This window comes from Budorcas taxicolor, unplaced genomic scaffold, assembly GCF_023091745.1.
Source record: "Budorcas taxicolor isolate Tak-1 unplaced genomic scaffold, Takin1.1 scaffold152, whole genome shotgun sequence".
NCBI classification, from domain to species: Eukaryota; Metazoa; Chordata; class Mammalia; order Artiodactyla; family Bovidae; genus Budorcas; species Budorcas taxicolor.
The window spans coordinates 240,573-262,686 of record NW_026291618.1 but is presented as its reverse complement, the minus strand read 5'-3'; the positions used below and the strand labels follow the sequence as shown (position 1 = coordinate 262,686).

General features: G+C 36.4%; 1 protein-coding gene across 1 annotated transcript in view; it reads left to right on the top strand.

The window, feature by feature from the left end:
- Window positions 1–3,995: 3,995 nt before the first annotated feature.
- The window catches only part of LOC128071109 (leucine--tRNA ligase, cytoplasmic-like), a 55,349-nt gene continuing 37,230 nt past the window's right edge, over window positions 3,996–22,114 (top strand). Inside the window, exons 1-13 of the mRNA XM_052664072.1 lie at window positions 3,996–4,108; window positions 6,105–6,192; window positions 6,587–6,667; window positions 8,717–8,854; window positions 12,118–12,279; window positions 12,916–13,028; window positions 13,690–13,753; window positions 15,343–15,410; window positions 15,514–15,739; window positions 18,660–18,747; window positions 18,831–18,907; window positions 20,135–20,188; window positions 21,272–21,412. Of these exons, the coding sequence (XP_052520032.1) occupies window positions 6,142–6,192; window positions 6,587–6,667; window positions 8,717–8,854; window positions 12,118–12,279; window positions 12,916–13,028; window positions 13,690–13,753; window positions 15,343–15,410; window positions 15,514–15,739; window positions 18,660–18,747; window positions 18,831–18,907; window positions 20,135–20,188; window positions 21,272–21,412 (1,263 nt within the window). The 5' untranslated portion in view covers window positions 3,996–4,108; window positions 6,105–6,141. The remainder of the gene's footprint in view (window positions 4,109–6,104; window positions 6,193–6,586; window positions 6,668–8,716; window positions 8,855–12,117; window positions 12,280–12,915; window positions 13,029–13,689; window positions 13,754–15,342; window positions 15,411–15,513; window positions 15,740–18,659; window positions 18,748–18,830; window positions 18,908–20,134; window positions 20,189–21,271; window positions 21,413–22,114) is intronic.

Here is a 22,114-nt window from a genome sequence, read left to right as displayed (position 1 = left end):
CCCCTTGGACAGCAGGGAGATCAAACCAGTCAATTCTAAAGGAAATCAGTCCTGAATATTCATTGGAAGCACTGATGCTGAAGCTGAAACTCCAGCATTTTGGTCATCTGATAAAAACAACTGACCCATTGGAAAGTCCCTGATGCTGGGAAAGATTGAGGGCAGAAGAAGAAGGCATCAGAGGATGAGATGGCTGGATGGGCATGAACTTGGGCAAGCTTCGGGAGATGGTAAGGGACAGGGAGACCTGGTGTGCTGTAGTCCATGGGGTTGTAGAGTCAGACCCGACAAGTGATTGAACAAACAAAATATAAGCTTAGATGTTGAGGATATAATGAGAGATGAGACACAGTCCCCACTGTGAATAAACTTAGAGTTGTGAGAAAGATAGATATGATACTGTGTGATGAGTGCTATCATAGAGGTAATACTGATAGGTAGGGACATAATAAGAATAGTACTTGATCCACTCTTGGGGATTCAAAGTAGGTGATTAGCTGAAAACTGAAGGATGAGCTAGTTAGGCAAAAAAGATTGGTGAGGAATGAGGGTGGAGAGAATAGCTTGAACAAAGGCCCAGAGGGGACGGAGGAAGTGTGACACACTTGGAAAAGTGCAGGTGGCTTGATAGGCCTGGAGTGATGGTGAGAGGGAAGAGGAAGGGACCTGGCAAGGATGAGATAAGAAGGGCCCTAAGTGCCAGGGTTACGAGCCTGGACTTTCTCCAGAGAGCAGTAGAGAACATCTGAAAGGGAATTGCATTGATCGTATTTGTATTTTGATATAATTTCCACGCATGGCAGTTATGATCTGGTCAGAATTTATAGAAATTAAAAAATTGCTTATTTTTATTTTCCTTTGGTTATTAAACTTACGTCCATGATGTTTCAAGCATGGAATTGTTTCTTATTTCCTTTTTGCCTTTGTGGCAAGGTCCTTTTAATCCATCACTGTACCTCCTCCTAGTAATTTGACATTTCATCTTTTCTGTTGCTTGTTCTCTCCTGTCTTAAACTTACTTAAAAAAATTAAAAGGAATAATAAATCATCCTTTGATTTAAAATGTAGAAAACTGAGGGAATTCCCTGATGGTCCAGTGGTTAGGACTCTGTGATTTCAGTGCCGAGAGCTGGAGTTTCATCCCCGGTCAGGGAACTAAGATCCTACAGGCAGTGAGGCACAGCCAAATGAAAAAAAGAAAAAAATATATATAAAGTTAAATAGTAAAACAGAATTGACAAATTTATGGTAGATTTATACTGAATCTTACCTAATTTTAATACTCTTATTTTTATCATACAATACAGAAGGTATATTTAAGATAGTTATTGAAGAAATAGTAGTACTTTTTTTTTAATTGCCCAGAAGTACTGTTTGCATCATTACTTCAAATTTATGTAACCATTAAAAAAAATAGCTGTCTAAAAATAGCAGCATATCTGTGAGCATATCTGTGATTCAAGTAGAAAGCATGTTTTGAGTTGTTGGGTGGAAGTACAGAGGGAGACATGACATGACTTGGCAAGGTTACCTGCCTAGTAGGTTGTAGAAGTAGATGTAGAGCCCAGGCATTTTCTCATTTAAAAACGATGCAGCATCTGGAAACGTTAGCATATAAGAAGGGGATGAAAATCTAATTTTGTTCAGGTAATTTTGTATAAGAAAATAGAACTCTAGACACTAATATTAAGTTTTCAAAACGGAATTAGATTTGTGTATGGTATCCAGCTTTCACACTTGGCAGTTGCATGAGTGCTGTGTTCTTCAGCACACCTGCTTTTAGCAGCTAATTCTTTTTCACAGAGTCACAGACTGAGAGGGAAGTTATAGCCCTTCTTTTTCAGAGTTGGAGTGATCATGTGTATTTTTTCTGTTTATTTTCATCCAAGGGTGGCATAAGGAATGATGGGAATGTTGCCAGATAGATCCAATATGCTGAAGGCATGCTTGCCATTTTGTTTCTTTTCTTTTTATTAAATATTTACTGATTTATTATAACAGATATGACTCAGAAACAACCAAACTGAAGAGGGGTGGAGGGCAAAGTGTGGTTGGGGACAGATAATTCAAAGAGCTTCCATGTCCTCTTCAGGCGGCCTCTCTCCCAATACCTCTACACGTTGACCATCCAGGAAGATCATCAAGTCTCCCCATTGAAGAGTTTTTATAGATCTTAATCTTCAGCACCTCCTTCTGCTTCCCCTTGTTAGAGATCAGTAGCCTGAATTTCTAAACCTCTAACTACTTGATATTTTTGATGATCAGCCCCATCTTAAGGCTATCTTAGGGTCTCAATCACCCCATTAGCACAAACTCAGGTTGTTCAAAAGCAGCTCGTTAGGAATAGCAAAAGATACTCCCATCACTCCGGAAATTCTGAGAGTTTTAGGAGCTCTGGCCAAGAACACAGGACAAACCACCAAATGTATTTCTTAATATGCCCCACTTTGTATCCTCTGTCTAGTAATCATTTTTGGTTTAAAGGCTATATTTCCTAATATCAATATAGTTACATCAGCTTTCAGTTAATTCAGTTCAGTTCAGTTCAGTCGCTCAGTCGTGTCTGACTCTTTGCGACCCCATGAATCGCAGTATGCCAGGCCTCCCTGTCCATCACTAACTTCAGAGTTCACTCAGACTCAGGTCCATCGAGTCGGTGATGCCATCCAGCCATCTTATCCTCTGTCGTCCCCTTCTCCTCCTGCCCCCAATTGCTCCCAGCATCAGAGTCTTTTCCAATGAGTCAACTCTTCACATGAGGTGGCCAAAGTATTGGAGCTTCAGCTTTAGCATCATTCCTTCCAAAGAACACCCAGGACTGATCTCCTTTAGGATGCACTGTTTGGATCTCCTTGCAGTCCATGGGACTCTCAAGACTCTTCTCCAACACCACAGTTCAAAAGCATCAGTTCTTCGGCACTCAGCTTTCTTCACAGTCCAACTCTCACACTGATACATGACCACTGGAGAAACCATAGCCTTGACTAGACAAACCTTTGTTGGCAAAGTAATGTCTCTGCTTTTTAATATGCTATCTAAGTTTGTCATAACTTTCCTTCCAAGGAGTTATTAAGTCTTTTAATTTCATGGCTACAGTCACCATCTGCAGTGATTTTGGCGCCCCCCAAAATAAAGTCTGACACTGTTTCCACTGTTTCCCCATCTATTTCCCATGAAGTGATGGGACCAGATGCCATGAACTTCATTTTCTGAATGTTGAGCTTTAAGCCAACTTTTTCACTCTCCGCTTTCACTTTCATCAAGAGTTCCTCTTCACTTTCTGCCATAAGGGTGGTGTCATCTGCATATCTGAGGTTATTGATATTTCTCCCAGCAATCTTGATTCCAGCTTGTGCTTCTTCCAGCCCAGCATTTTTCATTCAGTTAATTAGTATTAATTAATTAACCAGTTTTTAGTTAGTACTTGCCTAGCATATTTTCTTTTAATTAATAATATTGTTGTATAATTTTTGTTTCATTTAAATTTCATACTAATAGCCTGCTAACCATTTTGGGGAGAAGTTCTTCATCAGCTTTCTTGGGAAAAAAAAAAAACCATGTAGATGACTAATCCTCCTGCAGCCTGTATCTGCTGGGCCTCACCGTCCTCCTATGGTGGCAATAATTGTAGCTGAACAAGCAGACACTGTTCTATCCTATGCTTTTTTTAAGTATTCACCTATTTTAACTAAATAGGAATATTTGAAATCAGTGTTTTATTTATTGTAGTATCTAATTAAAAAGAATTTCAAAGCTTTTTTATGTATTTAAGTAAGTCTTTAATCATCCCTTTGAATTTGAAGTGGATAACCCTATCAGGTCATGATAACCCTAATTTTTAATCTTAACTCATTTAAATTTCAAGATAACCATGGAAAGATTATCAGTAAATGGCTCACTTCTGTGTGAACCCAGATCTTTTTTAGCTTTTTTTAAACAAGTTTACTGAAATATAGAGTGGATTATTCTGTATCTGTTGTGTCTAATAGGAAAGAAAAGGAACAGCCAAAGTGGACTTTTTGAAGAAGATTGAGAAAGAAGTCCAACAAAAATGGGATGCCAAGAAGGTGTTTGAGGTCAACGCGTCTAATTTAGAGAAACAGACCAGGTGAGCAATCATTTGTGAGGTTCTTCATGTTATACTTCCAGAACCATTGGCTCAGAAACTGCTGTGTGGCAGGAATAAAGCAGATTGTATTTATAATGGCTGAAACAGGCTGAAGGAGGTGACTTCCATTTTCTCTATTTCAAATTAGCATCCTCTTTCCTGTGGAATTCTTTAAGGATTTTTTCCTATGTAAAAGTTTTTTAAAAAACTATTATTTCTCATAGTTAGACAAAGGAGAATGTTTTTAAGTTTTGTCTTTGCTGACTGATAAAAGGATGTCGTTCTGTTACAGAGAATCATATTATAGTGATAATTATCTCCAAAGGCACAGAATATACATTTTGAAGGGTTTCTGTAATCTTATTTTATAAATGTATATTGCCTTGATGTTAAGAATTGACAATAACATAATTAAATGGTATTGGGGAAGAAACAAAAAGTAACTGCTGCTATACAGTACCATGGTAAATATGTGCATCAATTATAAGTTGAGTTGCAATTTCAGATATGTTGGAATGTAGCAAAATGTGCTTCTTAGAATTGAGGATATACGTGGACAATAACAATAATAGTAGTTATTATTGAACACGTGTTGTTCAAATGCCAAGGCAGTAGGAAATATACTTTTTTTAAACTGTGTGTTCTTGTTTAATCTTAATAATGCTTTAAGTTTGCCAATATTTTAATTCTTGTTTTATTGATGAGTATACTAAGACCAGAGAGGTTAAGTAACCGGCTTAAGGTTGCATAGCTAGGAATTAATTGACAGGGCTTGGACTTCTTATCAGGACTTTCTAATTCCAAAGTCTATCTTTGCTGTTAAGCTGCACTCCAATGGAATTCTTTTTCTAAGAGAGGAGAAGGATTTGCTCTAAGACAAAGTTTCTGATGTTATACTTTATTTTTTCCAATTTTTTGAAAAAAATTTATTTGTTTATTTGGCTGTGTTGGGTCTTAGTTGCGGCGCCCGGGATCTTCGCTCTTTGTTGCTGCATATGATCTCTTAATTGAGGCTTGTGGGGTCTGGTTCCCTGACTGGACATGGAACCTGAGTCCCCTGCATTGGGAGCATAGAGTTTCTCTAGTGTTATAATTTAAACTAGAATTTGAAGCTTCTGTTTGGTTCTAGAATTTTGGTCAACTCTAAAGTAATTTAAAATAATCTAACATGAATTTGAAAGCTCTTTTGCTCAGTGAAAGAAAATGAACTGAAGAAATTTAGAAATATAACATTGAGTGAAAAAAGAGAATTGAGGAATCTGTGAAGTAGACCGTATTTAAAATAAAGCTCACAAGTGAGTGAAACTAAATGATGTTTAAGGGCATAGACATATGTGCAACTTATTAAAAAACAAAGGAATGTCAAAAGTAAATTTCAAGATAAGGTGATTTCTGGCGGGAGGATGGGGAGGAGCACACAGGTAGCTTCAGTGAATTTCTAAGTTGGATAGGGTGCTTACAGGTGTTCATTGTGTTTTATAACTTACATATGTCTGCTTGATATACTTGATTCATTAAAAAAAGGACTAAAACATAATTAAGCAGCTTTTAAAAGGTGCTTTTTTAAGTGAATTTGCCACATACGTATTTTGAGGATGTTTTATTTTACTTGAGGGACTTCAAATTGCTTTATGTATAGTGAAAGCATATCTCATTTAATCAGTAAAACATTAAGGTTTTCTATTAATTTTTTTTTGTATATCTTTTTTATTCAGTGTTTTAGCTTAAGTTAAACCCTTCAGTATTTGCTACAAGGATATTTATTTCTTTAATAGCCACCTATAAATATCTTATTTTTTTCTAAATCAAAAATATATTTCAATTATAGAGACCTTTTAATTTCTGGATTTATAAATTTAATTTTCGGTATATTTTAAATAACTAAAAGTTAAGCAAGTTACTTACAGTAAAGTGTTCTCTTGACCACACCCTTAATTGTTAAAGGAATTTAACATTTTCTTTTTTGTACTTTCTTTCTTACATGATTGTTTTGCAGCAAGGACAAGTACTTTGTAACCTTTCCGTATCCATATATGAATGGGCGCCTTCACTTGGGACACACATTTTCTTTATCTAAATGTGAGGTAAAGCTTCTTTTTTGTTTAATATAATGGAATGGAGGGTCTTTAATGAATACTCTTTTGAAGAAAATGACATCTATAGAATTTATTTCCTGTTAAGGGAACTTAGAGTTCCTTAATTTTAAGCATGGTTTTTATATTTAAATAATTTAAGTTTTCTATTTTCACATGCTGTATGTGTGTGTGCACAGTGTTCTAGGTATGTGTATATGTTCAAAAGTAATTCTTAGGTTGGTGAAGACATAGAAAAAAAGTGTAACTCTGGAATGACTAGAACATCTAACTGGTGCTCTAAAGGAAGATGGGAAGAGGAAAACAAAACTAATTGTGAAAAGTCAGAATTTTGTATTCATCTAGCATTTAAATTTGTAGTTTAAAATTGATTTTCTCTCTGTAGTTTGCAGTTGGGTACCAGAGACTGAAAGGGAAGACTTGCCTGTTTCCTTTTGGTTTACACTGTACTGGAATGCCCATTAAGGTAAGATTGCTTGGGGATTGTTGTGTACTCTTTTTAGCCTAGAGCAAATAGTAATATCCAATTCAAGAATTTGAAATAGGGTTTTCAAATACATACTTCTGTACTATGTTAAAGTATTTTTTTGAAATGAATTGAATTTATTATAGTAAAATTAATTTTTAGAAAACATTTGAAGAAGTGCTTAAAGGGCAAACATTAAGGTCTGAGTGATTTCTAACTTATTTTGATATCTTTTGGTTACCTTATATATTCACATTTCTGTTTTAGAATTAGATAATGACTACTAACAAGTACAGTGGACACTGTTTTGTGCATTCATGGCATATATAGGCTGTTGGTCTAAAATAATGAACAGTTCTATTTCAGTCATTTTAGTAAGTGTCTTAAATTTGTCATAAATTTATATTAAAAATAATTTTTAATATAAAATGGGCAAGAAAAACACATTTGAAAGGATTCCCTAAATCCTTGGGAGTTGGGAAATTTAACTTCTTTTTATGCGCCAGTCTTTTATTTTGAAAAATGTCCTACCTATAGGGAAGGTAAAAGGACGGTACAGTGAACAGCCAGATACCCTTCACTTACAGTTACCAAATATTAACATTTGCACAGTTGCTCTAGTTCTGTCTCTCAGCATACAATACATGCATGCTTTTTTCTTTCTTCGTCTATGAACTCATTGAAAGTAAGTTGGCAGACTTCATGGCGTGTCACCCCTAAACACTCCAGCTTTTATCTGTTGAGAACAAAGCCATTCTTCTACATTGTCACTATCCCATTATCCTCTCCAAGAAATTAATCATTGATGTAATATTATCATTATCTAATCTATAGTCAAATCTCCCTAGCTGTCCCAAAATGTCTTTTCTGACAGGTTTATACTTTTTATGCTTCCTACTGTCTGACATCAAAAGCCGTATGTCAACTTGTATCATTTTAGTAATATTAATAATGTCCATGTTTCTTCATTCTAAAGTTAACTTTTCTCTTTTTTCATTAAGAAGTCATTTATGGAATGATACCTTAAGACCCTTTGAATATCTGGTTACCCAATAACTCAGTGGTTTTAGCATCCTTTCATGATCCTTGTCTTTCAGTAGTTGAATTTGTGGTTGTAAAATGATGACTTTCTAGTTGTCTTGTTTTTTCCCGTTTATTAACTGAAATTCTTCTTTTTAGAAGCATCCCTTCCCTTTTTGAAGATTCACAACTCTATATTTGTATTTTTTTTTAAACTTTAACACTGTATGCTGCTGCTAAGTCGCTTCAGTCGTGTCCGACTCTGTGCGACCCCATAGATGGCAGCCCACCAAACTCCCCCATTCCTGGGATTCTCCAGGCAAGAACACTGGAGTGGGTTGCCATTTCCTTCTCCAATGCGTGAAAGTGAAGTCGCTCAGTCGGGTCCAACTCTTATTGACCCCATGGACTGTAGCCTACCAGGCTCCATCCATGGGATTTTCCAGGCAAGAGTACTGGAGTGGGGTGCCATTGCCTTCTCCATTAACACTGTATACGTGGTGTCATCTTTGTTTGTGACAGTGAACTCATTATACGGTACACTTGAAAAGAGCTGAAGTTGAGAATGTAGGTTCATGTTATAATTTCTGTAGCTCACTAGCTTTATAACCTTGGATAAATCACTTCATCTTTCAGTGTCTGTTTTCTAGCATATTATCTCTCATCCTACCTACCTAGTAGCCTTGTGATGATAAATAATATAGTATATGTGACAGTAATCTTTAAATTGAGAAATGTAGTTTTTAGAGTTGTTTTCAATATGATAATAATATATCTTTATTCTTGTACTTCTGACGCCTAACATAAATTATATTGCATTGAGTCATTGCCAAGTAAATGAAGTAAATTAGTGAATTTTTAGGTACATGATTTGTATCATGAGTTTTCTGTAATGATCTACACATCTATAGATGTATTGCTAAAAAGTTCAGAGTCAGTATTAGTTGGCCATGGAAACAACAAAAAGACTCAAAGTGTTCTACCTTGGAATTTTTAACTTTACTGCCTCTAATGTTGTGTTTTTTGTAGGCATGTGCTGATAAATTGAAAAGAGAAGTAGAACTTTATGGTTGCCCCCCTGATTTTCCAGATGAGGAAGAGGAAGAGGAAGAAATCAATGTTAAAACAGAAGATATAATAATTAAGGATAAAGCTAAAGGAAAAAAGGTTTGGTAACTTGATGATACTTATTTTGGTTGAAGTTTTATTTATATTTGTCAGATTTATATGTACATTCCCAGAGTAACAATATAGTAGTGTCTGACACATAAAGTGTAGTCACTAATTTTTAAAAAGTAATGAAGCAAAAATATCTTTCTCACCTTTTGATTGCCTTTTCCCCCCTTTTTACTTTATTTTGAAATAATTTTAGACTTACAGAATTGCAAGATTGCATAGGGTTTGTTTACATCTTATATAACCATAGTACAGTCCTCAAATCTAAGAAACCAACATTTGAACAATACTGTTTGAGAAACTACCAACTTCATTTGGTTTCACCAGTTTTTCCTTAGCATTCTTTTTTGTTCTAAGATCCTATCCAAAATCCCATCTTGTATTTGCTTGTCATGTCTCTTCTGTCTTGTCTTCCTGATCTTAGCACTTCTGAAAAGGACTGGTCAGATAACTTATAAAGTATCTCTTGTTTTAGGCTTGTCTAATGCTTTCTCATGAGTAGATTGAGAGGTGTTGTATCTTCAGTGAATCCAATCAAGGAGTATAAGATATTGATATGTCTTATTACTGGTGATGTTAACCTTGATCATTTGGTTTAGGTGGTATCTGTCAGGTTTCCTACTGTGAAGATTTCATTTTTCCCTTTGTGATTCATGTATGGTTTGGGAGAGATACTTCGAGACTATGGGAATAACATCTTGTTTTTTTAAAAAATATATATTTCCTCACTAATTTTAGCATTCATCAGTGGATCTTGCCTGCACTGGTTATTGCTGTTTTGTTCTAATGTTGATTTTTTGTTTCCCTCATCCTTCTACACTTATTATGTGGAGTTCTTCTGTTTCTTCTTCATTTACTTATTTCTTTTTTGTATCAGTGTGGATTCATGCATATTTATTTATTCTTTGAGTTATAATCTAATACTATTGGTTTTTGTTGTTGTTGTTGCTGAGTTATTGTTATTGCTCAGATTGTTCTAGCATTGGCCATTAAGGGAATCTTTAGGTTGGCTCCTTTGTCCACTTGACATGCGCTCATCTTTTCTTTTATTCCTTTTTTTTTTTTTTCTGAGCACTTCTGTACTTTCAGGTGCCACAAGATGCTGCAAGCTCATTTTCTCTTCTCCCTATTTTAGCCCTGGAGTTAGCCACTTTTCCAAGGAGTCCTTTTTCCTTTTATTGAAAAATGGTACTTAGAAACTAAATTCTGAGTGCTAGGTATGCTCATTGTTTCTAGGTCTTCTCTGTAGAAAGAGCAAGGAAATATGTGTATGTCTACTGCTAAGTCACTTCAGTTGTGTCCAACTCTGTGCGACCCCACAGACGGCAGCCCATGAGGTTCCACCGTCCCTTAGATGCTCCAGGCAAGAACACTGGAATGGGTTGCCATTTCCTTCTCCAATGTATGAAAGTGAAAAGTGAAAGTGAAGTTGCTTAGTCGTGTCTGACTCTTAGCGACCCCATGGACTGTAGCCCACCAGGCTCCTCCATCCATGGGATTTTCCAGGCAAGAGTGCTGGAGTAGGGTGCCATTGCGTATGTATGTGTCTGTATTTACTTCTTTGTATTTTTTTAAAATGAGGTTTTTTCTTTTTTTTTTTTAATGTAAACACTTTATTTATTTTTGGCCATACCAACCAGGAATCTTAGTTCCCTGACCAAGGATCAAACCCACACCCACAGCAATGAAAGAGCCAGATCTTAACTACTGGATTGACCAGGAATTCCTATATTTTTTCTTTATTTAAAATATTTTTTCCTTTTCTGTTATGGTTTTTTTTTTTTTTTGCAGCATATTGAATATAGTTCCTTGTGCTATATAGTAGGACCTTGTTGTTTACTCATCTGTGTATAATAATTTAAATCTGCTGATCCCAAACTCCTAAACAACCCCTCTCCCACTCCCCTTGTCTTTGGCAATCACAGATCTATTCTCTATATCTTTGAGTCTATTTCTGTTTCAAAGGTAAGTTCATTTGTGTCATATTTTAGATTATCCACATATAAGTGATATCATATAGCATTTGTTGTTCTCTTTCTGTCTCTATTTTTTCTAAGTGCATACTGATGCCTCTGGCTCTATTTTAGCACCACAGGGCTCATTCTAGCATTCTTCCTTTGCTTATTTGTGACTCCTTTCTCCAACAGTAGGGAACCTAGCTCTCATTATTTACAGCATATCTGTTATTTGTTCAGTTGTCTACCAGTAGTTACAGAACAGTTTTACCAACTAAAATACATTGGTTGGGTATAGTTCATTTTGTCTTTAGAATCTAGTCAACACGCTATTCCCTACTCCAGTACTCTTGCCTGGAAAATCCCATGGGTGGAGGAGCCTGGTGGGCTGCAGTCCACGGGATCGCTAACAGTCAGACACGACTGAGCGAGTTCACTTTCACTTTTCACTTTCCTGCACTGGAGAAGGAAATGGCAACCCATTCCAGTGTTCTTGCCTGGAGAATCCCAGGGACGGCGGAGCCTGGTGGGCTGCCATCTCTGGGGTCGCACAGAGTCGGACATGACTGAAGCAACTTAGCAGCAGCAGCAACACGCTATTTTCCGGTTACTTCTAAAGTTCTTTCTTTCCTACCCCTTTAGTGTGGTTATAGCGTGCATTTGTAATACAGTTAGATAACTTTGTCACAGTCTGCTTTCTATCTTGAGTTCCTCCAACATCCTGGTCAGTTTTTTTTTTTTTAATTTACATAAAGTAAAATTCACTCTTTGGAATATATCATTGCCTTGGTTTGACAAATGCACAGAGTCTTGTTTCTGCCACCACGGTACATAGAGATCGGTTTCCTTAGTCCCGAGATTCCTCCTCCTACCTTTTTATAGTTTTATGGTCCAACACCTTTGCCCACCTTCAGTCCCTGGCATGTGGTTACTTTTTTGATATTGATAAATGTTGGAAAAGGAGGAAACTCTAGTTAGTGGTTTATTCATAACTAAAAAAGATTCATGTGGTATTTGAAAAAAGGAAATAGAGAAGGTTTGGTGCTAAGAACTTATCTTTGTGATGATAATTTTTTTATGGTTCCATCCATTTACTTACCTTTGGTGTCAGAATACAGGTTTGGCATATAAAACAGTACATCCAGATTCTGCAGTATTCCTATATGTCAGTAATATTGTTTTAGAGTTTAAAAAAACTACCAAATAGGATCATTCATTTAAAATTATTATGGTTCTGGAGTTTGTTAACTGGTTGTTAGTTGTTCTTTAATGGAGTTTGGTTTTGCTGGTTATTTTCAGAGTAAAGCGGCTGCTAAAGCTGGATCTTCTAAATACCAGTGGGACATTATGAAGTCCCTCGGCCTTTCTGATGATGAGATAGTCAGATTTTCTGAAGCAGAACATTGGCTTGAATATTTCCCACCACTGGCTGTCCAGGATCTGAAGAGAATGGGTTTGAAGGTATGCTGGTCACCTCTGTAGTTTAAGGCAATGTGAAGAACACAGTTTTATTCGTGTGACTATACAAGATTTGGACCGCCTCTTGATTTAGAATAATATATTCCATCAGTATTCCACGAGTGGCTTGGTACTGTTATTTTCTGATTAGAACCACATGGGCCTTGAGGTAAGCAATGAAGTACTTTAATGTTTGTTGTTTTGGAATATATATAGATATACTAGCAATTAGTAAAAAGGAGTACTGTTCAAGTGAAGAAACCCACAACATTGTAAATTAACTGTATTTCAATAAAATAAAAAAAAAGAGATTTGAAGAAACCCAAGTGTAGCTTGAATATTTAGGGACACAAAAAGATGTTGTTTCAGTGTTCCTTCTTAATTTATTATAATTCCTATGTGTTTAATATGTAAATATATATGTTTAAAAGCTTACCTATTAAGCATAAATTAATGTGATAATTGTGACATATATTTAATAGATGGAACTTGAAGTTTTTTGGTTTGCTTTTGACATTTGATATAATTCTACATTGAAAAGTTAGGAGTAGGCGAGTAAATAATTGATTCATGGGAATTCCTTTTTATAGAGACTATATAAATTTCTAAAAAATTACCATTTCCTTTCTCCTCCTGTAGGTAGATTGGCGCCGGTCCTTCATCACCACTGATGTTAATCCTTACTATGATTCATTTGTCAGGTGGCAGTTTCTAACATTAAAAGAAAGAAGCAGAATTAAGTTTGGGAAGCGGTGAGTTTGTTGTCCTTCAGTTTAATAAAGCAAAATCATATAATTCCTGTATTGTAATTCTCTGTGCCCAGAGCCTACTTTTTTCCATTATCTTTTCTCTTTTTATAATTCCTCTTTTTGTTCTCTTATTTCTTTTGGTTTCCTTTTTGTCTGGCCAGTGTCTTAATTTCTTTGAGCTGCTTAGTGTTTGTGACAAGTAGAACCTGGGAGAATAGGGGGTCTCACTAAAGATTCTACTTTTATCGTCTCAGGAAAGATTCTCTTAAGTATTCTAGCCAAGTAGAAAAATAATTGTATTTGTGTTTTAGTTTATCCTTTTTCTCTATAAATTGTTCTGTAAAGTTCTCCCTTGATCATATGGGCTCATTAAAAGGTATTTGCATTTCAAAAGCTTATTTATATTCTACAGTCTTCTGTTTCATACCACAAAGCCAAGATCAGTGAATATTTTTCAGTGGTATTACCTTTGATGAAGGCAAAAAGCTTTCATTGAGTAACTGTGTTGGCAACAAAATTTCCCATAAAAGCATAAGAATGATATAGACATTTATTCAGAAGTTTTAGTTAGAAGAAATATTGTGAGATGTTAGGAACAACACTGACAAATCCATTAGGATAAAACTTGTACAGTGTAATGTTTGTCATTTATTTTTTATTTTAGGTATACCATTTATTCTCCAAAAGATGGACAGCCTTGCATGGATCATGACAGACAAACTGGGGAGGTAATTATTTGTGACATAGAATATTTATTGTAATAATTCTTAATGTGGTCACAGAGTTTAAGAAATAAATCAGAAACCTAAAAATAGCTTTATTCCAGTATTGAGGTGTAAGTCATGATACTCTGGTGGCTGTTAAAGAGGGAGGCAGATTGTCATCATAGGTACCTGTATCTTCTCTAGAACCTTTTCTAGAACTTTGGTGGTAGGTTTAGCTGCATCAACTTGTGCTGGAAAAGCACATTCTTGGATTTTTTGTTTTTTTTTTGGTCACTCAGCTTGGCTTGCAGGATTCCCAGATCAGGGATTGAACCTGGGCCCTTGGCAGTGAAAGCGTGGTGTCCTAACCACTACACTGCCAGAGAATTCCTAGAGAAGTAGATTCTTGAACCTCACCCCTAAATTGCTGAATCAGAAGCTCTGAGGGTGGAGACCAGGAATCTGTCTTTTAATGTGTTCTCTGTGTGATTCATATGCCTGCTCATGTTTGAGAAACACCACTTGGAGAGTGCATGGTTCTAAAAAGAGACCATGAGGAAAGATAATGAGATATGTGGTTCACTCATGTACACAGATTCCATTTATACTTGCTTTGGTCACATGCCTGCTTATTTTCAAAGTACTTCAAGTCATGCATGACATCAGTTCATTCTGCATTCCTGGAAGACACATTAGTGACATTGTTCCCTGTAATACTTGGATGAGGCAAGGGTAAATCATTCGTCTAAATCCTTGGCAGAGTAAATCAACAACAGTGAACTTTGTAGTCCCTATGAGTGTGTCATTCTCTGTTACCACCTTTGAACACATTCATAGGCTAGTGACTACCTTTCAAAATCAGCCTTCAATTATGATATAACTTATCTGACAGAAGTGAGAGTTGATCAAAATTTTGAAAGATTTGAGAGCCTTCAGAAGGCTAGTGTTAAGCTTTAATATAGTCAATGATAGCAATATCTTAAGTTTCAATAGTACATTATAGTTTTTCAAAGCATTTTGTCATTATCATTATGTGTCATTATCTTATGTGTTCCTCAGGACAGTGCTGTGTTAGGCACAGCACAGTTTTTTATTTTTTAAATTTTTAATTAATTAATTTTATTTTTTATGAAGAAATGAAGGTTCAGAGTGATTGTGACTCCTTGTGGCAGGCCACAAGTGAGGGCCCAAGCTAGGTTTTGAATACACATCATTTGATCCCTGGTCCATCGTATGTCTGTGATGACTGCTCTGTAGGATTGATATTGATTGTATCTTCTAACTCCCATTTTGGCAAACACTGTTTTGGCTGATTAATCCAAGTCACTCTCCCCTTGTTCTTCCCTCTCGAGAGAGCTCTTAGCAAACCTTACTCAGTAGTCTGGACCTCCTTGACCAGTTCTGTCTGGTGTGGGGTAGGATGGTGGTCTCTCAAGTCATTTCTTACACATTAGGCTTCCATGTGGTCAACACACCACTGACAGTCTTTTCATTGGAAGGAAGAATTATTCTAGCAGTGCAAGAACCCATCTTAGAAATTTGAATCAGATCTCTTGCATAGATTAGTAGGTTTAATCCAACTCTTTCCTCTTTCAAATTTTTATTTTGTTTAGGGTGTTGGACCTCAGGAATATACTTTAATCAAGTTGAAAGTGCTTGAGCCATACCCATCCAAATTAAGGTAGGTTTGTCAAAGAATTGTGGCTTCATCTTTTTGAAACATCAGATAGTTGTGATAGAATCCACAACATATTTTGTGTAAATGTGTGTTTTTTTCTTCTTAGTGGCTTGAAAGGGAAAAATATCTTCTTGGTAGCTGCTACTCTCAGACCTGAGACTATGTTTGGACAAACAAACTGTTGGGTTCGCCCTGATATGAAGTACATTGGATTTGAGACAATGAATGGCGATATATTCATCTGCACCCAAAGAGCTGCAAGAAATATGTCATACCAGGGCTTTACCAAGGACAATGGAGTGGTACCTGTTGTTAAAGAGTTAATGGGAGAGGTAAGTTGGGTAGTGGAATTTATTTTAGGGCATGCATTTAGAGGAAAATGTCAGAAATGAAATTTGAGAAAAGAATGTTTAAAAAAACATTTTAGTTGAGGTATATGTACAGTCAAGTGTGTAAGTCGTAAGTGTGTATTTTGGTATGTCTTCAAATGTTATGCACCACTTAAATCAAGGGATGTACAGTTGGAGCATTCCAGAAGGCACTCTCCTGTCCATTTCACATCCTTGCTTCTGCAGAGGTAACCACTAACATGACTTAAGTCACCAAAGATGAGTCGCTCTTCATGAACTTTACATAGTGAAATTGTATAGTCTGTACTCTTTTATGTCTAGCTTCTTTGGCTCAATGTGATGCCTGTGAGATTCACCCATGTATATGTAGTAGTAGTTTGTTCTTTTTGTTTGCTTTTTAATTGCTGCGGTATATTCATTGTGTGACCACATCAGTAAAACAGCATTTTTATTTATGTATTTATTAGAAAATATTTTTTTTTGACCATACTATGTGGCTTGTGGGATCTTAGTTCCCTGACCAGGGATTAAGCCCCAGGCCCCTGGCGGAGGAAGCATGGAGTCCTAACCACTGGATTGTCGGGGAATTCCCTAAAATAGCATTTTTGAATCTTATGTTTCTGCTCAGTAATTATCTGATTGAAAAATACAGTTCTCCTCAAGAGATTTAGTATATAGCTGCAGTAGACATTATATTACTCCTTTTGAAAAATGGGTCATTTTTGCTGTGCGTGGGCATTCTCTAGCTGCAGTGAGCAGGGGCTGCTCTCTAGTTGTGGTGCTCAGACTGCTCACTGCGGTGGCTTCTCTTGTTGCAGAGCATAGGCTCTAGACACATGGGCTTCAGTAGATGTGGCACATGGGCTTAGTTGCTCCATGGCATGTGGGATCTTCCCTGATAAGGGATTGAACCTGTGTCTGCTGTATTGGCAGGTGAATTCTTAACACTGAACTACCAGGAAACTCCCGATACTACTTTTTTAATATGATTACCCGTGTTCCTGGTATGCAGTAGCAGCTGCTTTTTTTCTGGAAAGGAAGTCTTGATCTTAACTAAATTCCCGATGGCTCAGCCAGTAAAGAATCTGCCTACAATGCAGGAGACCCAGGAGACTTGGGCTGGATCCTTGGGTCGGGAAGATTCCCTGGAGGAAGAGATGGCAACCCACTCTAGTATTCTGGCCTGGAGAATCCCATGCACAGAGGAGCCTGGTGGGCCTCAGTCCGTGGGGTCGCACAGAGTTGGATATGACTGTGCATGAGCACGTGTAGTATCCTTAGAGTTTATTTTACTTAGGTTTATTTTACTTATTTACTAGGGTGTTTTATTCCCTTTGGTTAAGTGCTGATCTTTGGTATCTTAATAAAAAATCTTTTAAAAGAAAAAGATGAGTAGAATACCATCTCAATTCTCCTTTTGAATTGGACTTTTATTTCTTATTTTGTAAATTTATTTTTTGTCTAGATTACTAAATATTCATAAGACTCAAAATTTAAAAGACAAAAAGAAGGGATTCCCTGGTTGCCCAGTGGTTAGGACTCTGTGATTTCACTGCCAAGGACACATGTTCCATCCCTGGTTGGGGAACTGAGATTCTGCAGGCTGTGCAGCCAAAAAAAAAAAGAAAAGGTACACAAAATACTCCCAATCACTCAGTTCTCTCTTCCATAAGCAGTCAGTGAAACCAGTGTCTTGTGAATCCTTCCAGAAGTATTTCATGTATATACGAGCAAATACATACATATATATTCTTTAGCCCTCTTTTTTTACACACAAATGGCACTGTATTTCATCACATTGTTCAGTGTTTTACTTTCTTTTTTACTTAGCTATTTCTTGGTAATAAACATCTTGTTCTCATTCTTTCTTTTTTTTGGCTATGCCATGTGGCTTTTAGGATCTTAATTCCCTCACCAGGGGTTGAACCTGGGCTCTTGGCAGTGAAAGTAGAGTCCTAACCACTGGACTGCCAAGGAATTCCTTTTGTTCTTATTTTTTACTGTTACACAGTATTCCATTGTTTGGCTGTGCCACAAATTATTTAATGACTCTGTATAATGGATATTTGAATAGCTTCATCTGTTATAAGCAGTCCTGCCACATCTCATTAGTTCCTAATGTTAGAGTTCCGTCTGAGAGGTTTTGGGGAACAGTATTAATGACAAAAGTTTTTTTTTTCTTGCTCTTACATGCAACTTCTTTCCTTGTTAATTTGAGCAGATTCTGGTATGAGGGAAATGGGTGATATAATTTTAAAAATAGCTTTAAACTGTTAATGATATTTAGCCTTTATCAGTATGGCTCCTAATTCTATAAGCAACTTATGTATATGGGTAAAGGAAACTATATGGAATTGAAAAGTGCATTTCTGTAGCATCTTTTTTTTTTTATTTTAAAGAGAAACTAGATATGTCTTCTTAACTGTCTTTTTAATTATTGTTTAAAATAGAAACACAGAGACATAATATTCTATCTTGCTGATGTCTCATATTTAATTAAGTGATTAAAAAAAAATCATTTAAAGTCTTAGTTGTTTCCAGGTTTTGCTAATGTAGTTAACACAGCATTGGGCAGATTCTCAAAGAATCTTTTGAGGTAAATTCCTAGAATTGGATTGCTGGGTCCAAGCTGTGTGAACATTTTTGTGACTCTTGCTGTGGATTCCTATATTGTTTTCCTCAAGGAGTGCAAAGTTAGAAGCAATGTTAGTGTACTAATTTCCTCACAACATTACAAGATTTGGGCTTTATAATTATTTTCAGTTATTTCTAGTCTAGTAGGTAAAAAAGAATGAGTATTGCTGATTACTAGCTTCTCATGGCTTGAAATATAAACATAGTTTTAAAATTTAATGATTAGAATAAATTACTTCCTCTTTATACTGATCTTTTTCTTACATAGGATATTCTTGGTGCATCACTTTCTGCACCTTTAACATCTTACAAGGTGATCTATGTTCTCCCAATGCTCACCATCAAGGAGGATAAAGGTAAAGAATTTACTTCTTTGTAGAAATTCTTTGGTGGACACATTCTGGTTGTTATTAGTTAATTCCACATTTTCCTTTACAAGGCACTGGTGTGGTCACAAGTGTTCCTTCTGACTCTCCTGATGATTTTGCTGCCCTCAGAGACTTGAAGAAAAAGCAGGTAAGTTTCTGTGTTTCATGTTCACATTTCCTCTTTCTCATCGCATTTGTTAGGCACCACTGAACTATTGGATTAGGCTGAAAAACTATGCAGATATCTTTTTTAATGCTATCTTTAACCTGTTTCTTGATACTTATATGTTTTCCTGTGACTTGAATTTTAAAAATAATATTTCATAGAACCTTGTTTTTTTTTTGGCTGTCTCACGAGGCATGCGGGATCTTAGTTCCCCAACTAGGGATTGAACCTGCGCCCTCTGCTGTGGAGGCGTGATGTCTTAACCACTGGACAGCCAGGGAAGTCCCCGTAGAATCTTTTTTAAGACTTTTTTTTTTAGGGCAGTTTTAGGTTCATAATAAAAATAGAGAGGAAGGCACAGAGATTCCCATGTAATACCCCCTGCTTCAACACCTGCATAGCCTCCCCCATTGTTAGTGTCACTCACTGGAGTGGTACGTTTTTATCAAAGGTGAACCTACATTGACGTCATAACTGCCCAGAGTCCATAGTTTACCTTAGGGTTCATTCTTGGTGTTGTACATTCTGTGGGTTTATGCAAACATTTAATGACATGTGTCCATCATTATGATACACAGAGTATTTTCGCTGCCTTAAAAATCCTCTGTGCTCTTGTTCATCTCTCTTCCTCCCACTCCTGGCAACCACTGATCTTTTTAATTGTCACCATAGTTCTACGTTTCCCAAAAGTCGTGTAATAGTTGGATTCATATGGTATGTAGCTTTCTTAGACTTTCTTTCAGTTAGTAATAAGCATTTTGGTTTCTCATGTCTTTTCATAGCATGATAGCTTGTTTCTTTTTAGCACTGAATAATATTCTGTTGTCTGGATGTATGTTTATTCATTCACCTGCTGAAGAGCAACCTGATTGCTAACAAGAGAAAGTTTTGTAAAAACAAGTTTTCTGATACTTGCATTTTCATTGCAACTGGAATGTGAACTTCATTTTAAGTGATATGTGTGTGTCTGTGTGAACTTTTGCTTTTGACTGTATAGTTTCATCATTTACGCTATTCAGTCTAACTTAAGCTGTTTAGTTTTTAAAAGTCATACATCCCTTCTTGAGATTTTTTTCTATAAAATTAAAAAATTGGTCGTTATGGAGAGAAGAAGAAAAATACTTCAAGAAAATTTTAGAGGGTACTTCTCATAATGATAATACCAGAAAAATATTGATCATTAGTGTTAACTTTTTTCTGTTTTTGTAGGCTTTACGAGTGAAGTACGGCATTAGAGATGACATGGTCTTGCCATTTGAACCTGTGAGTACATAGATGATTCGGGATATTAATGTCCATCTTTTCATTAGAGGAAGAAAAGAGCTAACACTCGTAACAGAATTAAATAATTGGTTCAGTTCAGTTCAGTCTGTTAGTCGTGTCCGATTCTTTGTGACCCCATGGACAGCAGCACGCCAGGCCTCCCTGTCCATCACCAACTCACAGAGAATGAAAATAAGAGGGAGTTTAAGAGTTTACTTACTTTAATTTGATATCTGCTGTGATGGATAAGAGCAAACAAAAAACTTTAACAGTAGGCATTTTCTTAGCTCTTGGCACCTGCAGTTCAAGAACAAACAAATAGTTTGCCTTTTAGTATCACGAATTCTGTAGTAACTTATTTTCTAATGTGGCAAATTTCCAGGCTTCTAAAGATAAAATTTTGCCATGTTACACATGAATGTTTATGTTTTCATGTTAGTGTCTTTAGAAATGTAAATTACTAGTTAATAATTTTCATGGAGACTCCAGAAGACTTAATATAAATCAGAAAAAAGACCATCCATAAATTTAGTTGTTTACCTGATTTCGCTGGCTTCCCAGGTGTCGCTAGTGGTAAAGAATCTGCCTGCCAATGCAGGATACATAAGAGACTAGGGTTCAATCCCTGGGTCTGGAAGATCCCCTGGAATAGGAAATGGCAACCTACTCCAGTATTCTTGCCTGGAGAATCCCCTGGAGAGAGAAGCCTGGCAGGCTACAGTCCATAGGGTTGCAGAATGTTTGACATGACTAAAATGATTTAGCACACATGCATGCATCATTTTGCCAGTTTTGAACATTATTCAGTAAATTATATGCCCAGTGAGGGCTTGAGAGCTGTGGAAGCTATATGTGTAGTGAGGAAAGGACACTGTGGGGGTTGGTGCAGAGAATTTGGGTGGTTCCCATGGACAGTAGGAAGATAGATTCACATCTGGATGTTTTCCCTAATGTGTGGAGCTGACCTAATGATATATAAAATCTCATATGACTTCATTGGACAGTGGAGGCAAAGGACTATGCCCATAAGGCTGTTTTTATGTTCATTCAGTGTGAATAGTTTCACATTTCTCTTTTTTGCAGGTGCCAGTCATTGAAATCCCAGATTTTGGAAAGCTTTCTGCCGTAACTATCTGTGATGAGTTGAAAATTCAGAGCCAGAATGACCGAGAAAAACTTGCAGAAGCAAAGGAGAAATTGTACCTAAGGGGTTTTTATGATGGTGTAAGTAATATTTTTGTTATCATTTTTGTTTGATTTACGTACTCCATGATCTTTGATTTCCTTCTTAGTGATTTAGGAAAAAATATAGAAAAATTTAATATTATTTCAGCTGTGTCCTGATTTGAGAGGGATTACTATAAGATATGAACAAAGCTAGTGGAGGTGATGGAATTCCAGTTGAGCTGTTTCAAATCCTAAAAGATGATCCTGTGAAAGTGCTGCACTCAATATGCCAGCAAATTTGGAAAACTCAGCAGTGGCCACAGGACTGGAAAAGGTCAGTTTTCATTCCAGTCCTAAAGAAAGGCAATGTCAAAGAATGTTCAAACTACTGCACAATTGTACTCATCTCACACACTAGCAAAGTAATGCTCAAAATTCTCTAAGCGAGGCTTCAATAGTGTATGAACTGAGAGTTTCCACACATTCAGTCTGGATTTAGAAAAGGCAGAGGAACCAGAGATCAAATTGCCAACATTCCTTGGATCACTGAAAAAGCAAGAAACTTCCAGAAAAACATCTATTTCTGCTTTATTGACTATGCCAAAGCCTTTGACTGTGGATCACCACAAACTGGAAAATTCTTCTAGAGATGGGAATACCAGACCACCTGACCTGCCTCCTGAGAAATCTGTATGCAGGTCAAGAAGCAACAGTTACAACTAGACATGGAACAATGGACTGGTTCCAGATTGGGAAAAG